A 27,769-nucleotide genomic window follows, 5' to 3' on the forward strand; every position below is an offset into this window, starting at 1 on the left:
AATATTTTTTTTAATGTTTACCTATTTTTGAGAGAGAGCTTGAGTGAGGGAGGAGCAGAGAGAGAGGGAGATGGGATCCAAAGCAGGCTCCACACTGAAAGCACAGAGCCTGATGAAGAGCTCGAACTCACAAACCTTGATATCATGACCTGAGCAGGAGTTGGGTGCTTAACTGAGTGAGCCAACCAGGTCCCTGCTCAGAAATATTTTAAACTAACTAGCAGGATCATGAAAACTCAAGTTTTCAAAAATCATAGTTCTCTGAAAAGACTATGGGTTGCTCCGACCTGTAGCATTGTCACAGTAGAAACAGCATCCAACAGGGGCGCCTGGGTGGCTCAGTCGGTTGAGCGTCCAGCTTCGGCTCAGGTCATGATCTCACAGTCCGTGAGTTCGAGCCCCGCGTCGGGCTCTGTGCTGACAGCTCGGAGCCTGGAGCCTGCTTCGGATTCTGTGTCTCCCTCTCTCTCTGCCCCTCCCCTGCTCATGTTCTGCCTCTCTCTGTCTCAAAAATAAATAAAAACATTAAAAAAAAAAAAAAAAAAACAGCATCCAATAGGTTTGAGTCCAGTCCATGCAGGCAGAAGACCAAGCCAGCAGTTGATCTCTAGAGTTAAAATATTGAAACAAAATAGACACATAAAATAATCTAAATTTATTTTTGCCATTTTGTTCTGTAAGTTCTATATTTTTGGATTTCCTAACTAGCCCTTTGATCTTAAGCATTTTATATCATATCTATGGGACTCACAATTATGTGTAGAATGAACTGTGGTTTATGTTATATCTAAGGTCCTCTCAGCTTAAATATTCAACTCTTCAATGATTTTATAAATTTTGATGAAAAACAGTCAAGAATAAATTAACAATGTAATTTCCTAACACTTGGTAAGTGCTACTGTTTAGCAAAGGAAAGGGCTAGTTTTGTTTTGTTTTGTTTTTTTTCTCTACTGAATTTTAAACAATTACTTTGACTATCTGAGCCTGAAAAAAATGTAGGCAGTTAATCTCAGATCTCTGATCTTTGGAATGCCAGGCTGCTTAGAGAAGTCTTCGATAACTTGAGATAAGGCGAAGAGTTGTCTTCATTCATGACAGAGGTAGCAAAAGAAAGATTTTTCTCTCTGGATTCAGGAGAATCCAGATATAATGCATAATTTATGTTTATGTTACATGCTAAAATGTTACACATCCATGTATCTATAGGTAGGTGATAGATGATGATGGTAGATATATGGATAATCAGTATAGATGAATACAGATATACTGAATAAGGGAAATGAGAAATCAGTTAGTGTCTAGTCTCAGGGTTAGAATACTCTTTTCTAGCTGTGCAATTCTAGAAGGCTTATATGTAGGAACATGGGAGTTTAGTATTTCTAGTCCTTAAGAGGTATACAGCAACAGCAAAGTGCACTAAGGAATCATTTCCTAATGCAAGAAGTAGGAAGGAATCATAAACCCAATCTGTTAAAAGCCAAAAATCTGCAGAAGAGCTGCACCCGGGTTAGCTCTTCTCTCCACAAATGACTATGAAAGAGGTAACATTTTATTTTTTGCTTTGGAACTCATTTGTATCAAGTACAATAAAATCAAAATTCATTTTCAGCAAAAGAAAAATGCACATAGACCTTAATCAAATGAATTACTATATTCACAGTTTTACTCATACTAGTTAAAAAGCAGACGTGGGTTATACTTTCAGAAAGAAATAGGAGGATCTTTGCTCCTTACTGGAGCAAATTTATTTACAAGCCTTATTACCAATGTAACAGCCTAGAAAATCAAGGTAAAAGGAACAAAGAAATAAACAAAAATCAACAAATGAGCTCCCTAAGTGATGGGAGTTATTGGGTTTGATCTAACCCAATAGCAAATAACAAAAGAGATATTAAGTAGCAAAAAAGATATACCTTTCCTAAATCTCCACCAAACCCCAAATTTATTATTATAAGAGCTGTCCCTTTCTTTGTCTAGAACTTATTTTACCCACTATTCTCTTCTTACTCTGCTATGGGATCAGGAACATGTCATAGGAATTACATGAAGAGATGTGCATTAGAGGATGATCTTAATTAAAATATTTTTGCATGATGTTTCCGACATTTCAGTGTTCATTTTCCCAGAATAAATACACTATAATTAATGAGCATATTCAAATGACCTACTGTGTTTAGTGAGTCATGTTGCTTTATGACCCTGTTGGATGAGAAGCTAGCGCCATGCTGGGAGACTTGAACCCTCCCGGCCTCATCTTCCTACATAAAGTCAAATCCTACAGGAGTGAGAGAGAACAATAAAAGCACATTCATCACAAAAAAATTATTAGATTGAACCATGTGAATTTGCCAATATTTGACCATTTTTGAAGTAGTGATTTTGTTGGTTTAACATCATAGTTTCTTTTTTTTTTTGTAACGTTCTTTCCAGTTAAAAAAAAAATTTCAATCTAACTTATTATACATTTTAAATGTAAAATATGTTAAAATGTAGAAAATGTAGGGGTCTCTGGGTGGCTCAGTTGGTTAAGCATCCAACTTTGGCTCAGGTCATGACCTCGCGGTTTGTGGGTTAGAGACCCACGTTGGGCTCTGTGCTGACAGCTCAGAGCCTTGAGCCTGCCTCGGATTCTGTGTCTCCCTCTCTCTCTGCTCCTCCCCTGTTTGTGCTCTGTCTCTCTCTCTCTCTCTCTCTCTATCAAAAATAAAAACATTAAAAAAATTTTAACTGTAGAAAATCTATTAATTATAGTTATTCTGTTGAGAAATGAATAGACTAGAGAAAATAATATATTGTACTTGATAGTTAACATGGTTCACAGTTATAGCATAATGCTCATTTAAGGAAGTATATTACATATTATATTACATATTATATTTATAAGTATAATATTCTACTATATGACCGTAGTCAAAATATTCTCTTCATTTGTCTGTCCACCCCTAGTCCACACACAAGTGCCTAACTTTGGCAGGAGAAAAGAAATTAAATGATTTATAAATACTTATTAATGACATCCAAATTTTACCAGTCATCAAAACAGATTTTTCTCATATAAGGTATACTAATATGATACATAATTGCAGATCATTTCATACTCTCTTCTACCTTACCATAATTTTAAGAGTTTCCCAAAATATATTCCTGGTCTATGGCTATATCTCTAAGATACCAAAATAAAATAATCAAAAGATATGATAATTCAAAAAAATAAGATATTTCCCCCTTGTTTTCTAGTCATAAGAAACTCTGGTTGTACAATTCATATAGACAATTCAAGACCCCACTCTCAACAAACAAGTCTATCAAGTTTCAGCTAGTTGTCAGTAGGTTGTTTGACTTGGAGTGTCTTATCAAGAGAATTTACTCTTGATTGAGCAGGAGTTGGGTGCCTTGGATGGCTCAGTCAGTTAAGCATCTGATCTCACAGTTCATGAGATGGAGCTCCGCATCAGGCTCTGTGCTAGCAGCATGGAGCTTGCGTGGTTTTCTCTCTCTCTCTCTCTCTCTGTCTCTTTCTCTCTATCAAAAAAAAAAAAAAAAATAGAGAGAGAGAAAGAGAGTGAGCAGGAGTTACCCCAAGCTTAACAGGGAGGAGAAAGAGTATAAGTAGCAGGAGGAATAGCTGTGGGCTAACCTGGCAACACTGTTAAGGAGCAGAGGTGAGAGACTCAATTCAGAATGAGTGTGGAGTTCAAAGAGAGAGCACTGGAGAGAGAAACTGCAGGCTTAAAGAAAGAAAATCCTAGAATTTTAAGGTTTTGTACTGAGTTGGAGAACTGAAACATGAAGGGGGCTTAGAATGGGGAGGAGGTGGTGAGATACAGCTTTTAAGGCTCAGAATACGAGAAAAAAAGTTTAGACTTCCCAAAAGTCTAAATGAAATGTCCACGGATGCCTGAATCTGTCATATACAGATATATACTGTTGTATCTGTATCTGACCACCGGATCAAACCTTCCTTGTCTGAATGGAAGTTTTATACATCTTTGAAGGACCAGTAGGTGTGGTTAGCTGCTAACAGTGTTATCTTACTTAGCTTAGCATATTTCTTCAACAACCTCAAAACAAAGTGCTTCTGAGAAGCCATAATTAATGTCACAAAGCCCATGCACTAAATATCATGCCTTTTACTCATAAAACCCGATTTCATACTTGGATACTTGGAATCTTTTACCTACCTTTCCAGACCACCAAGGAGAAACCCTGTGGATCCAGGCACATCGTCAGAAACAGGAAGTCATAGCTGACAGTTTCACTGTGCAGGAAAGGAGAGAAACTTCTTTTAAAAGACAGAAACAAAATTCAAAAAGTACAGCAGAGCCATTAAGTATAGACTATAAGGTGTTTCCCAATGGCATCCCTTAAATTATCTGAACCACCTCAGATTCTATCCCTTGCTTCAGTATTTCACAATGTATTAAGCATTTCAGACCCTGAAAAATCTTTCAAACTTATATTTCCCAACATATTTAACCGTACATCCCTCTTAATAACAACATCAATTAACTACCTCCACAGAACACACTTTAGGAAATGTTACTTATAGAAGCATCTAACTGGACCCACAGCTTTATCCCACAGAGAGTTCATGTTCATAATTATCATCATGAGTCATTCAGAATGGGTTAGAGTATATTCATGTCTCTGAATTTTTAAAAATTTCTCCCAAAAAGGCTACAAAAAGTAGAGTGAGAAATTTTCATTATGGTTAAAAGGAAGTATGAGACTCAAAAAAAATAAATTTAAGGTATTTGGAAATTTCACTAAAGCATTTCCCAGCAAGGTCAAATGAGTTAATGCTTTTCTTTATCATTTTATTTGGTGGTTGAAAATCAAAAACATAAGAGAGGCTGGAGGGAAAGGTGGGGGAGGGGGTCAGTAATCATGTCATGTCATTCTTAGTGTTTAGAGAAACTATTGCTTATAATGATGTGATACATTCAAAGAATAAGATTTTTTGATACAATTTGATTAGAAGACAACAAAAAATTATTTTCAAAATTGTTTATGATTTTATATGCCAGAGTTTCACTCCATATCTCATTCCATTTATGAAGTTCAGTACAGTCAGCTAATAAAAGATTGAGTAAATACTTATTGCACATCAAAAAAATAAGAGATAAGGAAAACAGGTAAACCAACAAAAACAAGTTAAGCTCATTAGTCTGCCTTTAACCTCCATAATTTGGCTGAAATAAAAATAACAATTAAGTACCTCTATTGTATCTCTTATATCACAAGACAACCCTGCAAGGTATCTACTGTTGACAGAGGTTAAATAACTTATTTGACCTTCTTCCATTATACAATACTGGCTTTACTGCAACAAATTTTACTGATAGCATCATATTCATCACATTTGCTATTTATATATTTGGAAAATATGTATTAAACGCCCACTGTGTACAAAGTATTGTGCCAAGCAATGTGAACAATGTAATAAAGAATGTAACTAAGTCCCTAGCTTCATACAACTTAGCCCAGGAAGCAGACATGCCCAAAATTACCTGAGCAGAAAACGAAGAAGGAAGAGAGGATAGATAGAAGGGGACTTTAAACATTTAATAAAATCAGCTCCCAGTCTGTCTTCTTTTAAGAGAAAATGTTTTACCAAATGGAAACCAACATGGCTACAATGAGCCCCTGAAAATGAGAGGTTGATTTTGCAGTTCGGTTCACTTCGCAGTTTCTATTTCTTTTAAAATAAATAACATCTATCTTATCAGGGAACTGCTCTGCAAACCAAGGTAGGGAACCCATTTGTTAGAGATGCTCATTTAAGATGTTTGATAAGAAGAAAACAGCATTCTAAAATCAGATAAATAAGTAAATGTCTTCAAGATGACTATTATCAGTTCCATGCCCAAATTTTTTAAAATTTTTTTTTGTTAAAAAATTTTCTTAAGTTTATTTATTTATTTTGAGGGGGAGGGGGCAGAATCCCAAGTAGGCTCCACACTGTCAGCACAGAACCCAATGCAGGGCTTGAATTCAAAAACCATGAGACCATGACCTGAGCCAAAATCAATAGTAGACACTTAACCAACTGAGCCACCCAGGTGCCCTCCATGCCCAAATTTGTAAACCAAAAATTGACAAAGTATTTAGTTTAGTTGAGTCTATTCTAACATGTCTTTTTTGAGCCTGAATTCATGAAATATTCAAGCAGCAATACATGTGTGCACTTCAGATAGAAGAGAAATTCTTATCTATGTTTTATTCTATAAAGAGTTTTTAATACTAAAGTAAAAGCCATTAAGACTTCAGACTTCTCACATTTAAAAAGCTCTGTGTAAACTTTTCATAGGAACTCTCCCAGAATTTAGGATCTATAGTTCAGATTTTTGATAGAAAGGAAAAGTTTCCAAATGACTTGGCATAAAGTCAGTGTAGTATTGATTATGCAGTATATTCAATTCCAAATATATGCCAATATTTAATGAGAGCACTCTATCAGATTAAAATTTTGAAATGAGAATTAATTCCAGGTAGCTAATGTGAAACATAATTATAATTATTTAAGATTTCTACTGTTTCTCATAATGTCTGGCTGTCAGGATTAAACACCATGAAGGCTTGCCCTTATAACTCTAATATGGTTGCTGTATTTTTTTTTTAAGTTTTCCCTCATTCCAAGAGCCTAGGCATTCAAAGATATTAATGTACTAATGTATATCTAATATATGAAATACATGCATATGGGGTGACTGGGTGGCTCAGTCTGTTAAGCATTCGACTTTGGCTCAGGTCATGATCTCATGGTTTCCAAGTTCAAATCCCATGTTGGGCTCTGTGCTGACATCTCAGAGCCTGGAGCCTGCTTCAGATTCTGTGTCTCCCTCTCTCTCTGCCCCTCCGCTGCTCACACTTTTCTGTCTCTCTCTGTCTCTCTGTCTCTCTCTCAAAAATAAACATTAAAAAAAAATTTTAATTAAAACTGCATCTATGCTGACCCTTTAAATATTTGTCCTTGAAGGTGAGTTTCAATCAACAAAAATCACACATCTGAGTCTCTAATTCCATTTCTCTTTTGTATCCTAAAAGAGTCATGCTCTCCGTCTTACTGGATAATACCGCCTACCTTTCGGCCAAGACTCCTTAGCAATTAGTTTTTAAATTTAAAGCTTTGAATAATAAGGGTACAACAAAATTCCTGAATCTTGAATTACAGAATCCTCTGTAGAAGTTCTATAGTGTAAACATCCATAATTTATCCATTTAACAAAGCATTTACCAGAAGGAAATCAAAGATAGATCTTGGAAGGAAAAAAAGGATGAAATCCAGAAACCAAGTATGTTTTATAGTAAATTGATTACCATAATTACAAAACTCTACTTTTTGTTGTTATTGTAAATATTGTTTTTCATTAACCCTCCATCTTTCCATATCTAAATCATGCAAAGGGGCAATTAAAAATCATTTTATGGCACAGATATCAAATGGAATTTTTAAAAGGTAGGCTATCTTCTGGAAACAATATAACGATTATACAGTAAAATGTTCCTTTATACTTTCAAATCAGCTAAAGCCAGAAATCCATTAGCCATATATTCTGGAAGCATAAAATTTTCAGAATATCTTTTCATTCCTAAATTTTTTTTTATTAACTTCATTTTAACTTAATAAGCCATTTCATTTATTTCTCATTTTTTCATAAAATTGCTATTTCCTCTAAAGTGCACACATTTTATTATAATCCACAATAGACACTGTGTTTATATAAACATGTATGTGGCCAAATGTGGCAATGTATTTTAAAATTTTGTTAATTTAGCTGGGGCACTTGGGTGGCTCAGTTAAGCATCCAACTCTGAATTTCAACTCAGGTCATGATCCAGCCAGAGTTTCCTCTGGCTTCGCCCTGCCCAAGCATAGTTCACCATCTTTCGGGTCCTAACACGTGAGCTCATGCCCCACCTCCCCGGCGTGGCGGGCGAGACGGGCCAGTGGTGTGCCCTCAGCTTGTAGGTTAGAGCCCCACATCGGGCTCCACACTGGCAGCACAGAGCCTGCTTGGGCTTCTTTCTCTCCTTCTCTCTGCCCCTCCCGCACTTATGCACACACGCTCTCTCTCTCTCTCTCTCTCTCGCTCTCTCTCTCTCTCTCGCTCTCTCTCTCAAAATAAATAAATAAACATTAAAATTTCTCTAATAAATAAAAATTTCATTAATTTAACATATAGTCTTCCAACCATCTTTTGCATTTCCATTATGTATATCTAAATTATGAAATGCACAAATGTAGGTTCTATGCATCACTTTCAAAGCATCATTGGATTTATACCTTGCAATTAATATTGCATAGTACTGTCCTTTATTTCCTCAGCTCTTTTTCTAGTCAGATACATAAGACAACCATAAATATTCAAACCCCTCTTCCAACCCTTTCCATCATTGTATCCCCCAGCATCAGGTCTAACATAATGTTCCATATCAAGAAATGGTTCAATTAATATTAAATATTGAATTCATGTAATGAACCTAAAACAGTCATTACCAACTTCACAACATCCAATGGGATGAATTATGCCAAGATGCAGAGTTGACATCTGTGACATAAATTCCCACCTAGTCACTAGCACTCTGAGCTTGGATATTTCATGTACTGTCTCCAATCCTCCTCACATTTTCATCTTTAAAAAAATTAGGGTGGGGCGCCTGGGTGGCTCAGTCGGCTAAGCGTCCGACTTCAGCTCAGGTCATGATCTCGCAGTCCGTGAGTTCGAGCCCCCCATCGGGCTCTGTGCTGACAGCTCAGAGCCTGGAGCCTGTTTCGGATTCTGTGTCTCCCTCTCTCTCTGACCCTCCCCTGTTCATGCTCTGTCTCTGTCTCAAAGATAAATAAACACTAAAAAAAAAAAAAAAAAAAAAAAAAAAAAAAAATTAGGGTTAACAAGAAAAAAGAAAAGTTCCTCTGACATTTTGTCCTTCTATTTGTGACTCCATGAAAATTCAAGAAAATAATAGTGACGTAATATTAATAGCAGTAGCTAACATTCGATTGATTTATAGTTTGCCAGGCCTAAGCACCTGACATATATTAACTCATTTAATCTTTCATAAACTTTCTAAAATAATGTGCTTTCTGATCGTTCAGAGTCCTCCTGGTATTTTGAACCCATTCCCAGGCAGTCCTTAGTTGTGGCATTTTGAACAGTCCTCTTGAGGCTCACCAAAGCTTGGGTTTTAGATCCAAAACATGTCTGGGTACTAACATTGCACGTAGAGTCCTAGTGTTTATTTAACTCGGTGATCTAAGTTATCAATCTGCTTATTTCCTTCTGGAAAATCAGCCCTGTATTTGAGTTTCCAACTACATAACTCTCATTTTTCACTTACAAAGCATGAAAACTAACAGCTGATATTTAAAGTGATATTAAAAGCTCATTTATACATGGGATCTTTCTAGCCTTGAATTAGAACCCGGACTGCGGTTCGGAACATCTTGAAGCCTGTTTTTTGGAAACAGACCCAGATACAAGGCCAGACTTCATCTAGCTATTCCTTTTCCCTGCTTTTTACTCTGCTGCAGAAAACTAGGGTTCACTGGGGCCACTGGAAAAGATTTTACTTTCCTGGATTTCCTGCTACTTTATGAGCACAGTACCTTGATCCCCCTTCATGACAACTCTTCCCAGTTATTCTCCTCCCGGGATCTCTCAGGAACCCAGCTTTCCTATTCTCTCCCCGTCGTGCATCAGTCCCATGGGAATCTCTGTTCTTTAGTTCTGCCATCCCTGGGCAGGAAGGATTAGGCTCTGCTTTACCTTCCCCGTCCTTAATTCAGACAGGTTTTCTTAGATGCCAAGGTCAACAGCAAACACTATCTCTCAGCTCTGCTCTCCATGTCCCAAGCTGCAGCCCCCTCATACTCCCCTGGTTAGATTTTCCTTCTTTCACAGTGTTCCCTTTTAAACTTATTTTCTGATAAATCTCTCAGCCTTCCATGTGGTGAATACCAAACTGCAGTAAAACCTAACCTCTGTTGCTGATACTGCCATTCTGACCTCCTTCCTGAACTCTACTCTTTTGTTTCTAAATATATGATCAATGTTTCCCTTGCACACATTGCCATGGCCTCAAACTCCATTTTCATTTCCACTTTTCATTAATTGTATCACAGTTTGATTCTTGTTTCTTATACCCATGTTCAATGAGATGCCAAATTTATAGATTCTACCCTAAAATTTTTCTCCTTTTTTAATCCATTTCCCCTCAAGTTTCCTGGCACTGTCCTAGCAGATAGCCTGACTTAGTCTTTCCACTTTTGAGAGCGAAAGCTCACATATGGCTACAAGAACCCAATTAAGCCAGAGTTAATACTATAATAAGAATGAGAGATTCAGCATTTCTGGAGATGCTAATTTAGGATTAAATGTTATTTCTACCAGTATTTTTAGAATGAATTAAGTTAATCCTGATAGGAATCTGAATGAGAAGTTAGGTTTTGCAGTGAAGAACAAAATTATGTCAGGAGGTGATATAGCAATAATTTCAAGGGGAAAATGTTCATTATTTTAGCATAATCAGTGAAATGCCAGCTCAAATCTATGGAAGCAATTGTAATCTTATTATTTCAGTGAAGTATTGAGAAAAATAATGAGAAGAAATATTATGGTATCAGATCATTCAGCCCTGGCTGTGTGGCCTCAGTCACTTAGCTGGTCTCTCTGAGATATAACTCTTTCATTTATAAAATAACAGGATTAGCTTAGATCATGCTTGCTCTCACTCTCACTTTTTCTCTCTCTCATTCCCTCTCTCTGTCTCTCCAGAAAAGTTCTGTTTAAATGTTTCACATACTGAACTATCTCTCTTCATTTTGAAGAAAGGAATCTGTGAACTAACCCCACATCCTATCACGCCCTCCACATTAGTTTAATCTTATGGTTGCTTCTTATGCTAAAGCCTAAGATCTCAACTCACTGGTATTTTTATTTTTAAATTCTCATTAAAATGATTACATACCTGGATCATATAAAAACTCTTTTCCCTGCATAGATTGTTGAAAAATTTACTTGAAAGAGCCAATTGTTCATGTGTCTAAGGCTGGAGAGAACCCCAGCCTTGAGACAAGACATTGATTGTGGCCCTTCACTAATCACATTCTTGCCAGATGTGACTACCAGGGAAACTTCTCATGTACCTCAGAGAAACAACTTCTCTGGAAATTTAACCTCTCTCTTTTCCTTCCACTGAGCTACTCTAGTACATTATTTATCTCTTCTGATATTAATTCAATTCAGCAACTGCTGAGTCCTTACTACAGGTAAGGCATTTTCTACATTGTTTTTAGTTGTGTCCATGGCTAAATTCCCCTTCCATATAGTCATATCTTTGATGGGAGCGTCCCTGTGTCATCTCTTTCTTACTTCCTATCCCCAGTGCCAAGCACAATGCCTTGGGCACAGTTAACACGTAAAGATTGATGTTTGATTGAAAAAATGGTAGAAACAGAGCAACCTTTTTTGAAGAACTTTTGATAAAAGTATCACTAAAAATTAACAGCTATGATTAATTTGCCATCTGGGTTCTGTGTCACTTATGCCCTTAAAATTGATATATATATATATATATATATATATATATATATATATTTTTTTTTTTTTTTTTTTGAAGAGCCAGCCACAATCCCTCCCTGCCCAGTTGCTATGTCTCAAAGCTACAGCCTCAGCTCTCTCCATTTCTATTCTTTGCCTGGAGAATAGGGAACAAGTCAGATTCAAAACCTCAATCTATGTCCCCCCATTCCCAACACAGACCAGGCAAAGCACTGGGCTGGGGTGTATATGGGTGGATTTACTCTGCCTCCTCTTTCTGTACAGTCAGTATAAGAACACAGCCTGTGGTAAGCACCAGGAGGCTCAAAAGTGACATTATTTTGAGACTAGTAGTTGCTAAAACCAGGAACGGTGAAGTCTAATGGTGGACAATATACCATTGATGGCCTCCAAATTCCGAAACATTCGTTTTCCCTGAAACACCAAGATATTTAAATTTCAAACAATGCTCTGAAAATTCTTGGTGGGTTTGAGTTCATTCCAATTCCAGGTTCTGAGTCTTCTCATAGAGGAAATCTGAGCACTCACAAAGTTATTAACAATATTTAACATTCAAGGACTCCATGGTTAAAGTTAAATTTAGAGGCACCTGGCTGGCTCATTCCGTAGAACACGTGATTCTTGATCTGAGGGTTGTGAGTTCCAACCCCATATTGGACATGGAGCTTACTTAAGATAAGTAAATAAATAAAGTTAAATTTAATTCACAATTAAGGTATGCCTTTTGGTCAAACTGAAGCATTAAGGTAGTTAGATTATTCCTCAAAAATAAACATACCTTTCACCCAAGTTTGCTATTTTCCTCATGTCAGATACAGATTGAGAATAAAAAGAATGTACCATATGCTGTGCTCTCTCTATTCCACATCACCGTCTAACCAGAAATAACATCACACAGAACCCAGTTGTCTGCTTTTAACTATAACTTAAAGCAAGAAATTTGGGCTGTGTAACAAACCCAAAGTTCTACCCAATTACTGTTTCCTGCCACTGCAACAGCCAATGCCAACCTTGATAGGCATTTCAATTAACTAAATGTTGTTATACATATTAAAGGAGATATAGATAGATGATAGGTACAGATTTATTTATATTTATATATATATATATATATATATATATATATATATAGAGAGAGAGAGAGAGAGAGAGAGAGATGAAAAGAGTAAGGAAAGAGACAATGAGGGAAGGAAGGAGGGAGGGAGGGAGAGAGAGGGAGATTCTTTAATTCAAAATAAATTTAAACTTCTAGTTATATGGGTTTTCATGGATTTACATTTTTTGTGTCCTAGTATTTTCCTTATTTGTTAGATGTACTTTGGTTTAAAAAATGCAATATTTTAGGACTTTCTTCTTTATCACATCATTGGCCAACCAATTTTAACAAACTAGTGATAACATATATTGTGTCCCACGATTTTCATCTATGATATAAAGACTATCCAGTAATGCTAGAAAGCTGCTGTTTTCAATCTTATTTATTTTTTTAAGTGTTATTTATTTATTTTGAGAGGGAGAGAGAGAAGATGAGCAGGGGAGAGGCAGAGAGAGAGAGGAGAAAGAGAATCCCAAGCAGGCTCCCTGCTGTCAGCGCAGAGCCAACATGGGGCTCCATTTCAGAACAGTGAGATAGATCATAACCTGAGCTGAAATCAAAAGTGGGAGGCTTACCCAACTGAGCCATCCAGGTACCCCCTCTTATAAATTTTTAAAAGTCAAAAGCAGTGAAATATCTTGAGTGGTTATGTGAAATATTAATCATATTTTAAGAAAGCATTTAAAAAATAAAACAAAAAAGGCAATGGATTCCCAAAATTAACTTCAGCAAATTGAAAATTGAAAAACTCAACCAATTAACTGGCTCTATTGTCCATATTTTGCCAAGTAGTCAATTTGGCTGACTCTTCCAAATCAGTGGCGTCCCAGCCCATAAGGAAAACAGTTACATAATTGTTACCTATTAAGTTTCCAAGATTTATTCCTACCAAATTCCAGTAAGATTGGGTTTTATTTTGTCCGTCATGACAGTGAAGGTTTATGGGATCCACTTTTGTATATATTAATAGTAAAAATCATTCCAATCAAGAGAATCTGTAATTTAATGTAGAGAAGAAAAATTAAAAAAAGAAAAAAGAACCATGAGCAGTCTCTGCAGAAAATTTTTGAAATGTTAAATAATAGTCAGTTGGAATCCCAAAATTGAAACCTTAGGCTAATTATGTTTACAGTGGACTTGGGGGGGCGGCCTGGGTGGCTCAGTAAGTTAAGCATCTGACTCTTGATTTCGACTTAGGTCATGATCTCAGCGTTCAGAGGATAGAGCCCCACATTGGGCTACACACTGACAGTGTGGAGCCCCTGCTTGGGATTCTGTCTCTCCCTCTCTTTGCCCCTCCCCCACTCTTGCACACTCCTTCAAAATAAATAAACAAACTTTCAAAAATGGATTTTGAATGCATAGATTGATGATTCTTAACTAGAAGATGGCAAGCATCTTCACTGTTACTAATGTCAATGTGCTTTACCTCTGAGGGATCGATCTCTTAGGTATATTAGATGGCATCCTTGAGAACCACTGGTATAAATAATGAATATACTTGCATTTAGCAATGGGAGAAATAAAAATGATCTCTTTCGTATAAAAATGTATAAACTAAGAACTTTTCAGTAAGGCAAAATAAGATTTAATAATACTATAAGTGCACAATCGTGTGTCATGAGTGAAATATTCAACCTTGCTGATGGATTTATTCTATCAGAAATTAAATGGCAAGAAGGCAATGGTCCTGTGGGCACTTCCAAAACATCTCAACTAAGCTCCTGCAAAAAACAAGCAAATCAAAAGAACAACCACAGAACAAGTACCATATTTGAAACACATCTAGCTCTTATTCACCAGTGTATCTCCATGATTAGCACAGTGGCCAGGACAGTCCCAGATAGGACATACTGGATGCTTCATAAATGTATTTGTTGAATTAATAAATTGAGTCAATCTGGATGAAATTAATTCATTGTTTCCATAGTTACAATTCTGTGAATTTTAAAAACTGATAACTTGTGGTTGCTCAATACTCCCTTGACTCTTATGATGAGAAACAATGGTGAAGTGACATACAAGTATCTTGCATTGATTGCCCTGTTTTATTTGTGTGTTTACAGGCAAATGGACATAGTTTTGTACATATGGAACATGAAAAAGCTGTATTACTACTGAAGAGTTTCCAGAACACAGTAGACCTAGTTATTCAACGTGAGCTTACTGTCTAAATATTTTTTATAAATAGTGAAGATACGTCTAGCCAGACCTAATGTTCAAAAAAAAAAAATTTATACATAGAAACAAATTTTGCCAATTGCTGGACCAATGGCAAACATTAGTGCCAAATGTATAATACTATATGTTAGCACTGATCATCCTTAAAAATGTTAACTATATAAATATGATGTTCATGTGGTTATGTATTAGTTTTAATTGTCAGCCTCTGGCTGTGCATTGGTGCAGTTCTGTTTTTGTTTTTGGTTTGTTTTTTTAATCAAATAAGTTTCTTCTCGAAGTGGATTTCATATAATTTCAGAGCACGGAAGCACATACAAGCTCTTTACGAATTCTGCTCTCCATCAGAAACACTGCCTCAAAGTTGTATATGCCTTTATATAGAAAATACAAATATAAAGAATTGTAATTCCCATAAAATATTTCTAGCACAGGTATATGTTGGCATATATACAAAAAGAATATAGAGAAAAATAATATTTTCATAAACTAAACATCTCGGATTGAGAAAGAAACTATATCTTAAAATAAGACTTTACTATATTGAATCTTTTTCAATAAAAATTACATGATAATGCCTTATGAAAGTAACTGTACATATGGTATAAAGTGTTTATATTTGGTTCCATATTCATTTGCTAAATTCTCATAACACAGAGTGAAATATTTCATAAATTAGCCATTTATCTCTGGGACCTGAATAAAAATAGGACAAACTAATTTGTTCAATGCCTTTAGCTAATTACAATACACACAGAGTTAAGATACAAACTAAAGGTCATTATAGATAAATCTTTTTCACCACAAATTTAAGCAGTGAATGATGGGTGGCAGGAAAGATATTGCTTTCTTTCTTTCAAATTTATGTTGATTATAAAATGTAGCCCCTGTGATTTCTTTACTTGTAAATGTGGAATTTATTTGTGTGTTGCTTTATCTAATTTGCTACTTTTAAATCATTTTAAATGAGTTTTGGAGATTGATAAAATTTATCATTAAGAAAGACTGTTGTTAGAAAGTTATGGTGGATGATTAAAAAACTTTAGTATTTAAATATGAAACTGCAAATATAATTTCTCAGAGCTGTGGTCTACCTGTAATATTAATTTCAGTGCCTGTTTTTGTGGGCAAAAATAGAGAAAATACTTTTTTTCCAAAAAAGTTTCAAAGTATATAAAATCCTGAGTCTGTCTTACTGGAGAGAAAGACAAGCATAGTTAATATAGAATTAGTTATTTTTTACATTAGAATTGTTTTCCTCTATAAATGATCAAAATTCATTTTATAATCCTTTAAAAATATTTCTTTTATATATTAGTCATTAATTTGATTAAAATGTTCATTTGAAATTCCAGAATAATTTCCCAGAGTTGGTTGTATGCATGTTCCCCCTCATAGTTCCACATTATATATATATTATATATATATAATGAATTTAGTTTATATGCTAACGTTTCAAGTACTCTATAAGGATTTTCACAATAGTATCACATATTGATGTCACCAAAGCTCTGAGAGTAATATTTGTAAGTTAACTGTTTTATGGGGACATTGAAAATACTGTATTTTTGTAGGGTCTATTAAAATGAGTGTCACTTATTAGAAGTACAGTGGTATTTTTTGGCAATAGAATTTGTCACTTGAAGGCAAATGATACTTCACTTTATAGATGATGCACTAATTTTGATGTTGCTTTATGTCAGGGTGACATTATACCATGATTTTATAGGGTTTGACATTTAGCAAATGATTAAATGATTGGCCTATTTAATATGTTTCCCAGAAGTAACTTTTAAATGCATTTTAATATATTGACAGTTTCTGATGAGAAATGTCTTTCAGAGCCTAATTTTCTTTGTCAAACACTCACACCAAACCATGGTACCACTGTTTCCAGCTCCTAGTATAGAATGATCGTCATGAATCAAGATAGATGCCCCCCACCCCGCCACTGGCCTCACAAGATCATGTAAAGGAAAAACAAACTCATGGGTATAGTTTGGTGGCAATGAAGCATCTCAAGTCATCCCATCAGTTTTGTTTAATCTTTAACAGGAGAGGTGAGAGAAGAGCCAGATAGAGGACTTCCCAAGTCTCTTCTTATGTCAGGTTTCCACATCAAACCCAGGGTTTCAGGAGATGCTTCTGAGGCACAAAGCTGATAGGATCATAGTAAACACCTCTGCCACTCCTGATGTGACAACGTTGTCCCGGGCCAATGCTTTAATCCTTCCTCTTCCATAGGAAGTGAGAAAAAGTGAAAAGGGATCCCTGACCAAATGGAAAAGAAATGTGATGTGCCAAAGCACCTCACTGTCACTTGTACTGCCATGCTGCATACTGAGAAAAGGCAGGTAATAATGAAGCATTTTTTTTTTAGATTGAATAAAATCACTAACTACTTAAGGGGGTTAAAAAATCTAATTTATTCCATATGTGACCAAAACCAATAATACATTAATTTGAGTATTGACTTTTTTTGGAATAACTGCTTTTGCTGCCTGAATTTGGAATCTGGTTTGTATTAACTGCCCCTCACCAACCCCACTCCTCCCCCAAAAAGTTAAAGGTGTGCCTTTAAAAAAAGAAGATTGACAACAACAAAGGAGTGGAATTCATGATGACTCCAATAGACTCACCTCTTGGTCTTTGATTTTTATTGAGATCTTTTTCCTGAGGCAGCTGTCTATATCTGGTGGATCAGTAAGACACAATGAAGGGGAATGAGAAGGATCAGAGGTACAAAGAACAAGCACTGAAAAATACTGGTAGAATCCCTACAGATTTGCAAGCCAAATAGACATTAGTGGACAACTTTTAAAAACCAACTTACATGGCTTATAATACATTGTCACAAAATCTCCCTTATGATAATTTCCACCTTCAGACGTAAGTCATCTAGGCATAGTAATTTCAAAATATGAGTGGATTTTTGGCAAGGAATACTCAAAATCAGTATAACATGCTAATATTTACATCATGCTGATTTATCACTCAGTGAAACCTGTAAAATACATGCATCCCCGTTAATTAGAACTGTTAATTATATAAACATCTAACAATCCCAGTCACTTCCGGGTCTTCCATTGGGTTACCACTTTCAATATGAAAAAGGCAGTTTTAAAGAGAGGATGACAAATCAACATTAATTTGTTTTTAATCCTAAAGATGGCTGCACACATATTACTAATAAAATTGCTTGCTTAAAAAGTAGTACTGAAATATATTTCACCAGGTGAACTGAAGAGAAAGTGTACTCAGATGAAAGAAAATGAAGAAATTAGATTTATACATTCAAATATTAAGTGAAAAGTATTTGAATTTGCCAAAATGACTAGATGAAGGAAGCCAGAAAAAAACATTTTACTATAAATCATAAAAATCTATTTAATATCTTCACCAAAATTTAAATATTTAGAAAACATAGTGTGTTTCCTAACTTGTCTTTTCATTGGCTGTTAATGCCGTCCTCAGTCAATTTCTGCCCCTCATTGGCACACAGATCAAGAATGTCTACTCTGATGGAGACACTGTTATCAAGAGGCAACAATACAACATAACCAGATAAACCACCATGTCGGCATGTTGGTACAAGACTATTACTCTAAGCCTTTGGTGAATTCAACCAGACAATATGTTTGACTGACTCCTGATATACTGACCAAATAGCAGGTTTATTAAAACACTAGGTCAGTAAAAAGTTATGCAAATAATGAAATTCAATAAGTTAGGAAGATGGGTCCTTTACGTAGTATCAAGAAGAGCAGGGTTGAGTTTCCAGTAAAATTCCTCTCACAGCAATGCTAAATCTTTGTGAGGCTCAATAAAATGTTCAAACACTGGGTTGGTGATGTGCCCTCTCTTATGGTTGTAGTTATCTGGTCATCTGGTTATTGGGGGGAAATCTTCAGATGTGAGATCACCTGCATGAACCTTTTTTCCCAAGCAATACAACTGCTTTCCACTAAGAAAAGCATCTTGCCTTGGCCCAGAATGTTTCCCCATCACTCAGTAAGACCATCACCCAAGTATACATTATAGAAAGATAATAGAACATGGGCTGTGGAAAAAAGGATGTGCATAGAAAGCGTGTGGGTTAATATTATAGGAGATCCTGGGTGTCAGCTCTCCAATGCAGCCTTTCAGCTTCATTTGATCTAAACATTTCAGAGAATGTATTTTCTGAAACATCCCACTCTACAAAAGTCAAAGCAGATGCAGTCAAGTTTTCTAGTTATATTTGGAAACTTTTGGGGTCATTTCTGTTTCTAGTATGTAAAACTGACCTCTCTTCATTGCTGCTATTGCTGCTATAGATTCATCCCTCTAACTCCCCATGATGTTCCAAAGGCAGTGGCCGGCTGCTTCCATCCTGTTGACACAAGACTAAGAGGGCCCCTTAAAGTTCTAATTGTTTGGAGACACTTGAGTATCTACTGATGGTTCCAGCTTCCAGCTTGGGAAGAACTTTCTTGGGTGATCAAGGAACCTGGATTAGTAGCATTAACCAAGGTGCAAAGGTGGAACACTTCTGTCTCTGACAACAAACTGTGTGTTCAAGAGCAAGGGTGACAATGCCTTAATAGAACCGTGTTTCCACTTCTGTTTTTTAAGTGTTGAATTTTACCATATTGAGGACTCTTTCTAAGCCTGCCAGCTGATTGCTAGTGGGACAGGTTCCAATCTTCCTCACCTTTGACACTCTCTGCAAGAGAATGGTTTGGAAACATTCTCTTGTGAGGATATAGATTGCAAGCCTTCTATTTTGGAGAAGCCAGAGATTTCTGATGTTTGATTAAAAGGAATAAATGAAAATCTAGGAATATTGACTCCCCTGGACTTTTAACAATGTGATTGTCATAATCTTCCCAAAGAGCAATTCCAGGGGAAGTAAAGAGAGAAAGCTGAAAGGGAAGGGAAATAATACGCTGGTTCCAGCTTTAGAAGCATTACTTCATCTGCTAGTTTCCCTTGTTGGATTTTGTTGTAGGACAGTAAGCTCACACTTGGTAACAACTCACTGAGCACTAAGCAAGATAAGAAATGGAACTGGATGTAAGACAGGCACAGATAAGGATATCTCTGAAGCTGTACCAGTATCTCCCCAAATTATGCTACAAAACACTTTTTTTTTTTGCCTAATATTATTAATTGCAGTACCTAAAGAATGGAAGATTGTGAAATCCTGACAGTGTTTATGTAAAACGCACTGAAATCCTGTGACTCTTAATAGTCTGGTATCAGAACCAATGTAGGCCTGACCCAAAGAAAAAGCCATGGGTCAAATTTTTACAAATATTATTTTCAAACCTACCATAATTTTCAATGAGTGTGGGAACGAGTGTTGAGTAAAAGTTAAATAAATGATCCAATCTTTCTCTAGTTTGAAAGGTATATATATATATATATATATATATACTTAAACTATCACTGTTGCACAATTGTATTATTTGTGCTAGTTTTTTTTTCCCCCCATCTTTAACATGTGTAAGCAGTGTATAGTCAGGTATCTCTATACCTGGATTAAAATATCTTACACAGACTTATTTTCATCAGGAAAATCCATATTTCCTCCACAGGAAAACAATTACTATAGCTGAATCTCAGAAGTTTAAGGTATGTCATTCAAAATTCAAAATATGGGCATTTTATTGGTGAATATAATGAAAACATTAAGTGCAATGTTTACAACTATTTGTGGAGCATCAACTATAGACCAGGCTCTGCAAGGGATACAACATGGTCTCCTCTGCACAGAGTCTCACAACCAAGTGGGAAGATGAGAGAGCTTCCAGAAAAAAAGACAGTACAAGGCAATGTGGTGAGTCCCTTTGTCCCTGCCCTCAACCTGTGTATAGCAAAAGGAAGTAGCATCTTTATCTAGTCAAATCTCTCTTGGGTTTGAGCATGGTTGTTCCATTTGGAGCTACACATAGGTCTCCCTACAGGGTCTTATGGCCTTTGGGAGGCCATTATCAATGTTTGCCAAGATTTAGGGCAAGATTTGATAGGCTAGAAGTGACAAGAGAAGAGACCTTACTGGACAAGATAAGTAGCAACCAGAGTCCCTTGAATCCGTGGAAGAGAATTTTGCCAGTTTGTTCGTTCTAAAGAAGAGAGAGAACATAGTGAAAGATGGTGCTCCTCAACAGCACTGTGTCTATAGGCCCCTGACATGTTCGGGGAAGGAGATGGAAGCCAGTACTTTAAAAGACAAGGACTGTTGGATTGAAGAGTTTCTTCTGTGTTGTGTCCCCAAAGGGTTGCTCCTATGACCACTGCCTCTTACCGACTATTGGGGAGCATGGGAGTCCTGATTATCCAATGTTAGAATGATACACTCAGAAATGCAATGAAGTGAATATTCATTCAGCAGCTGCATTTCCTGTTTGTTTACTTCACTTCCTTCAGTGGGGTGAGGGACATTTTCGCTGAAGGCTGTTCATTCCGCCCCATGACTTTGCGTGAGGTTAGATCATACATATTTACATATCATAGAATCTATTTATTCTTCCAAGGAAATCTGATTCCTCTGAATCTAAGAATTGTTGGTTTTTTCTTCACCTTAACTATACATAACCAGTGATGTAGACACCTAGAAATCCTTACCTTTCCCTGAGTATTCCCTGTGATTTTCAACCTCTGCCTTTACCCACACTGGTCCCTCCACTGTGATGTCTTCCTCTTCCCATTCCCTTTCTAAATTATCAAAATTATATCCAGCTCAAGCATCACCACCATCATAAAACTTTACCTGATCTTAACTGGAAGAAATTTCTCTTCCCTATGATAATAAGGTCTTATTAATTTTTTCGCATATTTTATAGTACTTACCACATTCTGTTCTATCTACAGCACTTATCACATAGCTATTTGGTATTTGTTCGTTCTCTCCCATCAACTCCTTGAAAGGATCAGACAATACTTAAAAGAGGCATTCTAGACAGAAGAGCTTCCAGACAGCACATCTGGTTGTGCTTACCATGGATCGTTCGTGCCTGTCATAGACTCAGAAGCATAGTAGGTGCTCAATAAATGTTTATACAATAATTAAATGGATGACAGGATTTTTAAATTTAGTGGGAAGTTTATGTCCAGTTTACACAATCTTAACTCTCAGTTCATTCACCATTCTTAGTCTTTTGTTTCTAGTGTTTTTTTTTTTAATTCCCTCTTTTAATCTAATCTTCCTCCCCTCCAATCCTCCAGATCCTCTCCTGAGACCTTTTAAGCTCCTCTTCCACGTGTTAGCAATTGTGTTTAATTTCCCTTATTTGTGTTCTAAGGACCTTAACATTGTCCAAAAAGTTTAAGAAGTGGCTTTTGTTCATTGAATTGGAATATATAACATCTATCCTTTTGATTTATTTGGGTTTTTTTTTTTCTCATCTTGGAAGAAGTCATGCATATAGATTCCAGAAATATTTCAGAGAAATGAGTGCATGAGGTTGAACTTACAGAGCCATGGTTTTGGCCTTACAGACATCTTAGAGATAATCAAGTCCTGTTTCCTCATTTTATCAGAGGCCCAAAGTCCTAGAGAGGTGATGTGACTGTGAACTGAGAAGACAAACAGATGGCTGGATCTGGTTTTAGACCCCCTTTTAAGGCTCTTCTCCCTGTACATTACGACTTGGTAGATTACTTTGCTCAAGCTACTTTTAAAATTTGGAGGCATGGGGAATGGTAAAGAGTTGGGTTGGGAATGGGATTAGGGAAAGGTACTTGGGAAGAAGGAGTCCCCCACCCTATTTTAGCTCTAAAATTTAACTTCTGCCTCATGCTGTCCGTTCTAGAATAAGGAAGAGCCTGTCCAGAGGCCTTTGACCATAGTTCACTCTGACAATGTTTACACATTGCATTTTGGCCTCATTTCATGGACGGATTCCACCACCTGTATCCCTAAAGTGAAAATGTCATATACTCCAGCCAAAATTATCAAAAAAAGCCACAAAAGTTATAGCATTAACATGATGAACTATTTAGATAGATCACAGACAATCTGCATTACTTGATAAAATCACGTGCCCCATGCCAAACTTTTATAGAGGTCAGAATCTGGTCTGTTGATATCAGAGTAGAGAGAAAATTATTTATACTGCCATTAGCATCAGCTTCATTAGATACTTCCCTCATCTAAGGGTTTGAGGGGAAGCAGAATGTAGCCCCTAAAAAGAAAAACAGCATCTAAGAGAGGAAAGCCCTAAGTTGGTAAGCTCCTAACCACATTTCCTTCATTACCTCATAGGATCTTGATTTCCTTCTAAGTAAAGCATTTCTTTCTTAGCTTTCTCTCAGAATTATTTCCCATCTTTTTCTATTTGAGTTTCAACACAAACTGACTACAGAATTGAGTGAAATCTTCCCAAAGTTAAATCCATTTCTCATCTACTATTTTGCTTATACAGATAATATTAATTACTCCATCTGCCTGTCTTTTAATCTCTTTGTGTGAGGGGAACTTGCTACCTCCTCATTATATGAGGAGAACTTGCTAGCTGGCTGATGATGGCTTCTTTTCAGGATTTTTTAAATTCTAGAAACCATAAATATACATTGAAGGAAACAATCATCATCATTTCCTTTAAGAGTATGGTGCCTCAAACTCACCAGAGACCTACGCTTTGCTCTTGTAGCCCAGTGTTTCTATATTTATAGAGGAAAAGAATGCCAATGTCTGTTTGAACCAATTGAAGTGAAAAATGAAAAGTAAATTATTAGTTGATAGAGTAAAATTTTAGAGTAGTAAGAATATTTCAAAATAGTAACAGTAATTGAACTATTTTAAGTAAGAGTATTTTAGAATAATAAGAGTGAAAGCAGGCGTGAGAGCTGGTTGGAGAGAAATTAGTACATTAGGGAAATAAGAATGAGAAAAAAAGGGCAAGAAGGGAGGTAACAGAGTGATAGAGAAGAACAGAGAGAAACTGGATGACAGAAATCACATTCAGATTTAGACACACGCTCCAGTCTGTTGGTGACAATGCCCCTCCTTCAGACAGTTCCAGAATTCCCTTCCCCCCCTCCCCTCTCTCCTGGCTGGTAGAGTGATCTTTCAGCTCTCCTTGGTTTCTGGCCTCCCTCCCACTCTTCTAGAAGTAGAAAGAATTCAAAATGAAAAACTGAGGCATGTATTAGAATTATATTTCATTTAATTGCTATTTGTTTCTAGAAACTACTTTCATAATGTAGTGGATAATTTTTTGGACAAGCAACTTCTCAGTATAAAGAAAATCACCAAAAGTTATCTCCTTAAAAAAAAATAACAGGGAAATTTTCTGAAATAAAACCTAATATCAAACAATATATCCATAAGCAAATTCTGAGGGAAAACAAGGGAAATTATTGTCCTATCAGAAGATAGAAAAGGACCTTGAGAAGATCTGGTTAATCTGTCTACCTTCTGGGAAGAATTAATGCTTTTTTTAAATTCCTCCAGAGAATAGGCTACCACTTTCCTCAGTAACACACCCTGCAAAGGAAACAAAACATATGTTTCATCCCAATAAGACCCTCCGTTTAAATTGCTGGATTCAAATCTGATATATACTATCCTCATCTGTAGTTGCACAGATCCACATACATTTTAGGAACATGTCTGCAGTTAGGAAGAGCTGCCACTAGATGGAGCCCTTATATCTATATTCTGTATCCAAATCCTGGCAATTCTCAAGTTTGGATTACCACTCTCAACAGCCCATTCTCATACCTGTTATGCTGATGTACCTGTGAATAAGTAAGTGTTAATAAATTGTTGATAAAACTTTTAACACCCATTTCTATACTCTTTTGAGACAATTAATTTGAAACAATGCTTTAAATTTAAACAATATAAGAAAACAAATGAAGAGCTTTGGGTTTAAGTAGTTTCTATATTTTTTACTAAACCTTTCTGCTTGTATCCCAATCATAAAGAGACCCAATCATAGGGCTCTCTCTAAGCCTCAGTGAATGTGTGATTTGAAGTTTTGATATTCCCAATTGTTCAGTTTAATTATTACATCCACCTTTTTAATAGTTATTCTCTAATCTCATTGTGATTTCCAAATATTTTGTGCCTATCTGCCATTATTGTAATAAGCTTCCTTACAATGTGCTCATTCTAAATATGTAGAAAGATATTTGCCACAAATTATTTAAAATACATGTTTTTAAATGAGCTGTCTAAAACTTAAACATCAAGAAGTAAATGTGCCTAGCATAGCCTTCCTTACACAGTTCTACAACTAGTTCAACCCAAATATGTATGTATCTGTGTATGGCTTTATTTCCAGCTAATATCTGGCAGTAGCTAGGCATCTAATATAAACTCCTAACTTATCTGTGTAATTAGCATAATATAATCAGATTGTACCTTATTATAAAGGGAATAAGGAATGTATTTCAAAAGATTTCTCATTAAGTGATAATCAGATTCCAAAGGTAGTTTAAAATCTCCCCCACCTCCCTTCTTTCAGTCAGAATGTCTGGGTATTGAAGACAGAGAGCCTCTGGCAGTTTGGGTGACATTGTCCTCAAGCTGTTTTGATTCTTAAATATTTGGAACTTCAGAGTGTCTGATGGCTTGATCGTAGTTTTAAAACCCAAATATTTCTGTTTACTGCTTCTAAGCTAATTATATCCTCACCCTCACAACTTAGCCAGCACCCTTGTATGGGACTCTCCTTTGCTAATTCCATCAGTCCTATTTATTTGTGGGTTCATGGTTTCTCTTAAAACCATTTAATCTTTTCTTCTTCCAACCCCAAGCAAAAATAGAAGGAAAACAAGTTCTTCTTTCCCGAAGTCTATGTAAAACTACTTAAATCCTCTGGTGTTTTCCTCCAGAGGAAACCATTTCCTTCTGGCCCCCTAATCGGGAACCACTAATACAGTGCACTCTTAGGGAATTCATTCAACCTTCTTTGGAGACTAGTCTTTGAATACAATTCTTCAGCCATACTTGTGGTGTCATTCAACTTAGCAATAAGTATTTTGCACTTGATAGAATCACACAGCCTTGTTATGATCAAGACAGATTTCTCTAGCAGGCCATCCCTATGATATGTTCTTTATAAAACCATGAAGGCTGCTGGCAAACATTATAGATATAGGTTTGTGGCCATTTCCCAGGGAAATTTAAACTTGGGACTCTGTGTCTCACACGCACGTGCACACACACACATACACACACACAAGTCAATCATTTTTTAGGTTTTCACTTATTTCTGAAAAATGATATTTACTATCCCTGTGATCTAGGGACCCAAATCATCATAAACCACTCAAAGGTAAAATACTATAACTTCTTTTATTTTTTAAACTTTCCATAAATATCTACAGCATCTTCACCTGCACCCTCACAATATATACCCATATTTAGAGCATTCACCCAGGTCTGTGTATGGATTGAAACAGATCTAGCTTCAAGAGCTGTTAAAGCATTTTTCTCTAAGTCTTCCTCTGGACCACCCTAAGATTTGGTCTCTGGACAATCTATGTGTTTATTCTTTTAAAAAAGTTATCAGTAATTAAAACAGTTTGTCTTGCTGTACATGCAATTTAATCAACAAATATTGACGAGCAAAGGATTTTGAGGACAATGGGAGATATAAATAAGCCACAGTGCCCCCTCTCAAGAAACAGTGTAGTGGGGAAACAGACACAGAAAGTCTAACAAATGGTACTGTGTAGGTACAAAACATGAGGGGAGAACGGAGCACAGTGTATTATCACCTTCTCTCCTCCTCTAATAAGATGGCGAATGCTTCCTTTCACCTTTTTGTTTTAACATAATATGAATGAGGAATATTTTTCTATTTCCTTAGGAAGAAGGCAGGCTCCTGTCCCTCATAGATATCCTTTTCCAAAAAAGGACGTCTCAGGTTAATGGAAATAACTGTAGTCCTCCTCTTGAATGAACCATATCAGGGAGGGATAGTCTCTAGGCTAGCTGAGTTCTGGCTTTCCACTTTCACTTGGCTTTGTCCTTCCAAGGGGTTGTCCCTTAAGGGCCAAAGTCAGAGGGGCTGAAGCACTCAATGGCAGCTCCTCTTTCCTGGAGAGAGAGAGTACTGAAGCTTGGCAACAAAGGCCTAATGTGCCGCTTGAAGAGATCAGTCTGAAGAAAGGAGAGAATAGAATGGTGAACGTTTGCTGTCTCTTGAAATTTTGCTTTAAAGTATTTCATTTGTATTTTAAACACAATTAATTCTGGTAGACTTGCATAGTCTAAATATTTATATACTTACATAAAGGAAAAGATCACACTCTTTACTATTAGCAAACACCTCACCATTAGGGGGATGCTTTGTGTTTAGGAACAGAACAGAACTCATTAGAATTCAGTAAGAAAAGCAACTTGAAGAGCACCTATAATGAAATTTTCTAGGAAGCAAAAAACCAGAGAGTGGCTGGACAGAGTGACTAGCAGATACAGATGCGCGCTGTCCAGAGAGATAGACAGCTGAGGTGCTATGGGGCCCATCCCCAGACCCTTCTCTAAGGTCCTTCAGCATCGGCAATTTCACCCGGCAACATCTCTAAGCACTCAGCTGTGGCAGCCATCTAAATTCCCGTAAGTTATATTCTGAGGGAAAAATCTTGTCAGTGACTACTACATTGGCAAGAGAAAGAGAGATACGGTTTTACATCCAACAAAATCCCAGCGTTTTTGTTTGTTCTTTGAGGTTAACGTGAAGGCTTTTATTTATTTTACTCTGGTTAGATTGAGCCTAGAGGTAGAACAGCAACTATATAATCAAGGTGGGTTCAAAAAGTATATGAGTTCAACCATGGTCTGGAAAATTAGTTGCCATTTGGAGACGAAGTGGTGGGTTTTACCTTAGAGCAATTTAGTGTCTTTGTGCACCGTCTTAGAAAATATATGTTTATTAAAACTATGCAATGGATTGTGAAGCATGCTTACAGCTATGAGTTAGTGTGTCTT

General features: G+C 36.4%; 2 protein-coding genes and 1 non-coding gene across 3 annotated transcripts in view; 1 reads left to right on the forward strand and 2 right to left on the reverse strand.

Moving 5' to 3' along the window:
* LRRC7 (leucine rich repeat containing 7) overlaps positions 1–14,834 on the forward strand; it is a 564,537-nt gene extending 549,703 nt beyond the window's left edge. Inside the window, exon 27 of the mRNA XM_042951516.1 lies at positions 14,727–14,834. Coding sequence (XP_042807450.1) covers positions 14,727–14,834 — 108 coding nt within the window. The remainder of the gene's footprint in view (positions 1–14,726) is intronic.
* LOC122229067 lies at positions 11,739–11,868 on the reverse strand. The gene has a single exon (XR_006206927.1). It is a non-coding gene; the product is annotated as a small nucleolar RNA SNORA51 (small nucleolar RNA).
* Positions 14,835–26,151: 11,317 nt separating the features above from the next.
* Positions 26,152–27,769, reverse strand: part of LRRC40 (leucine rich repeat containing 40) — a 55,173-nt gene continuing 53,555 nt past the window's right edge. Inside the window, exon 16 of the transcript XR_006206117.1 lies at positions 26,152–26,941. The gene's annotated coding sequence lies outside the window, so the exon portion shown is untranslated. The remainder of the gene's footprint in view (positions 26,942–27,769) is intronic.

This window comes from Panthera leo, chromosome C1 (genome assembly GCF_018350215.1).
Source record: "Panthera leo isolate Ple1 chromosome C1, P.leo_Ple1_pat1.1, whole genome shotgun sequence".
Taxonomy (NCBI): Eukaryota; Metazoa; Chordata; class Mammalia; order Carnivora; family Felidae; genus Panthera; species Panthera leo.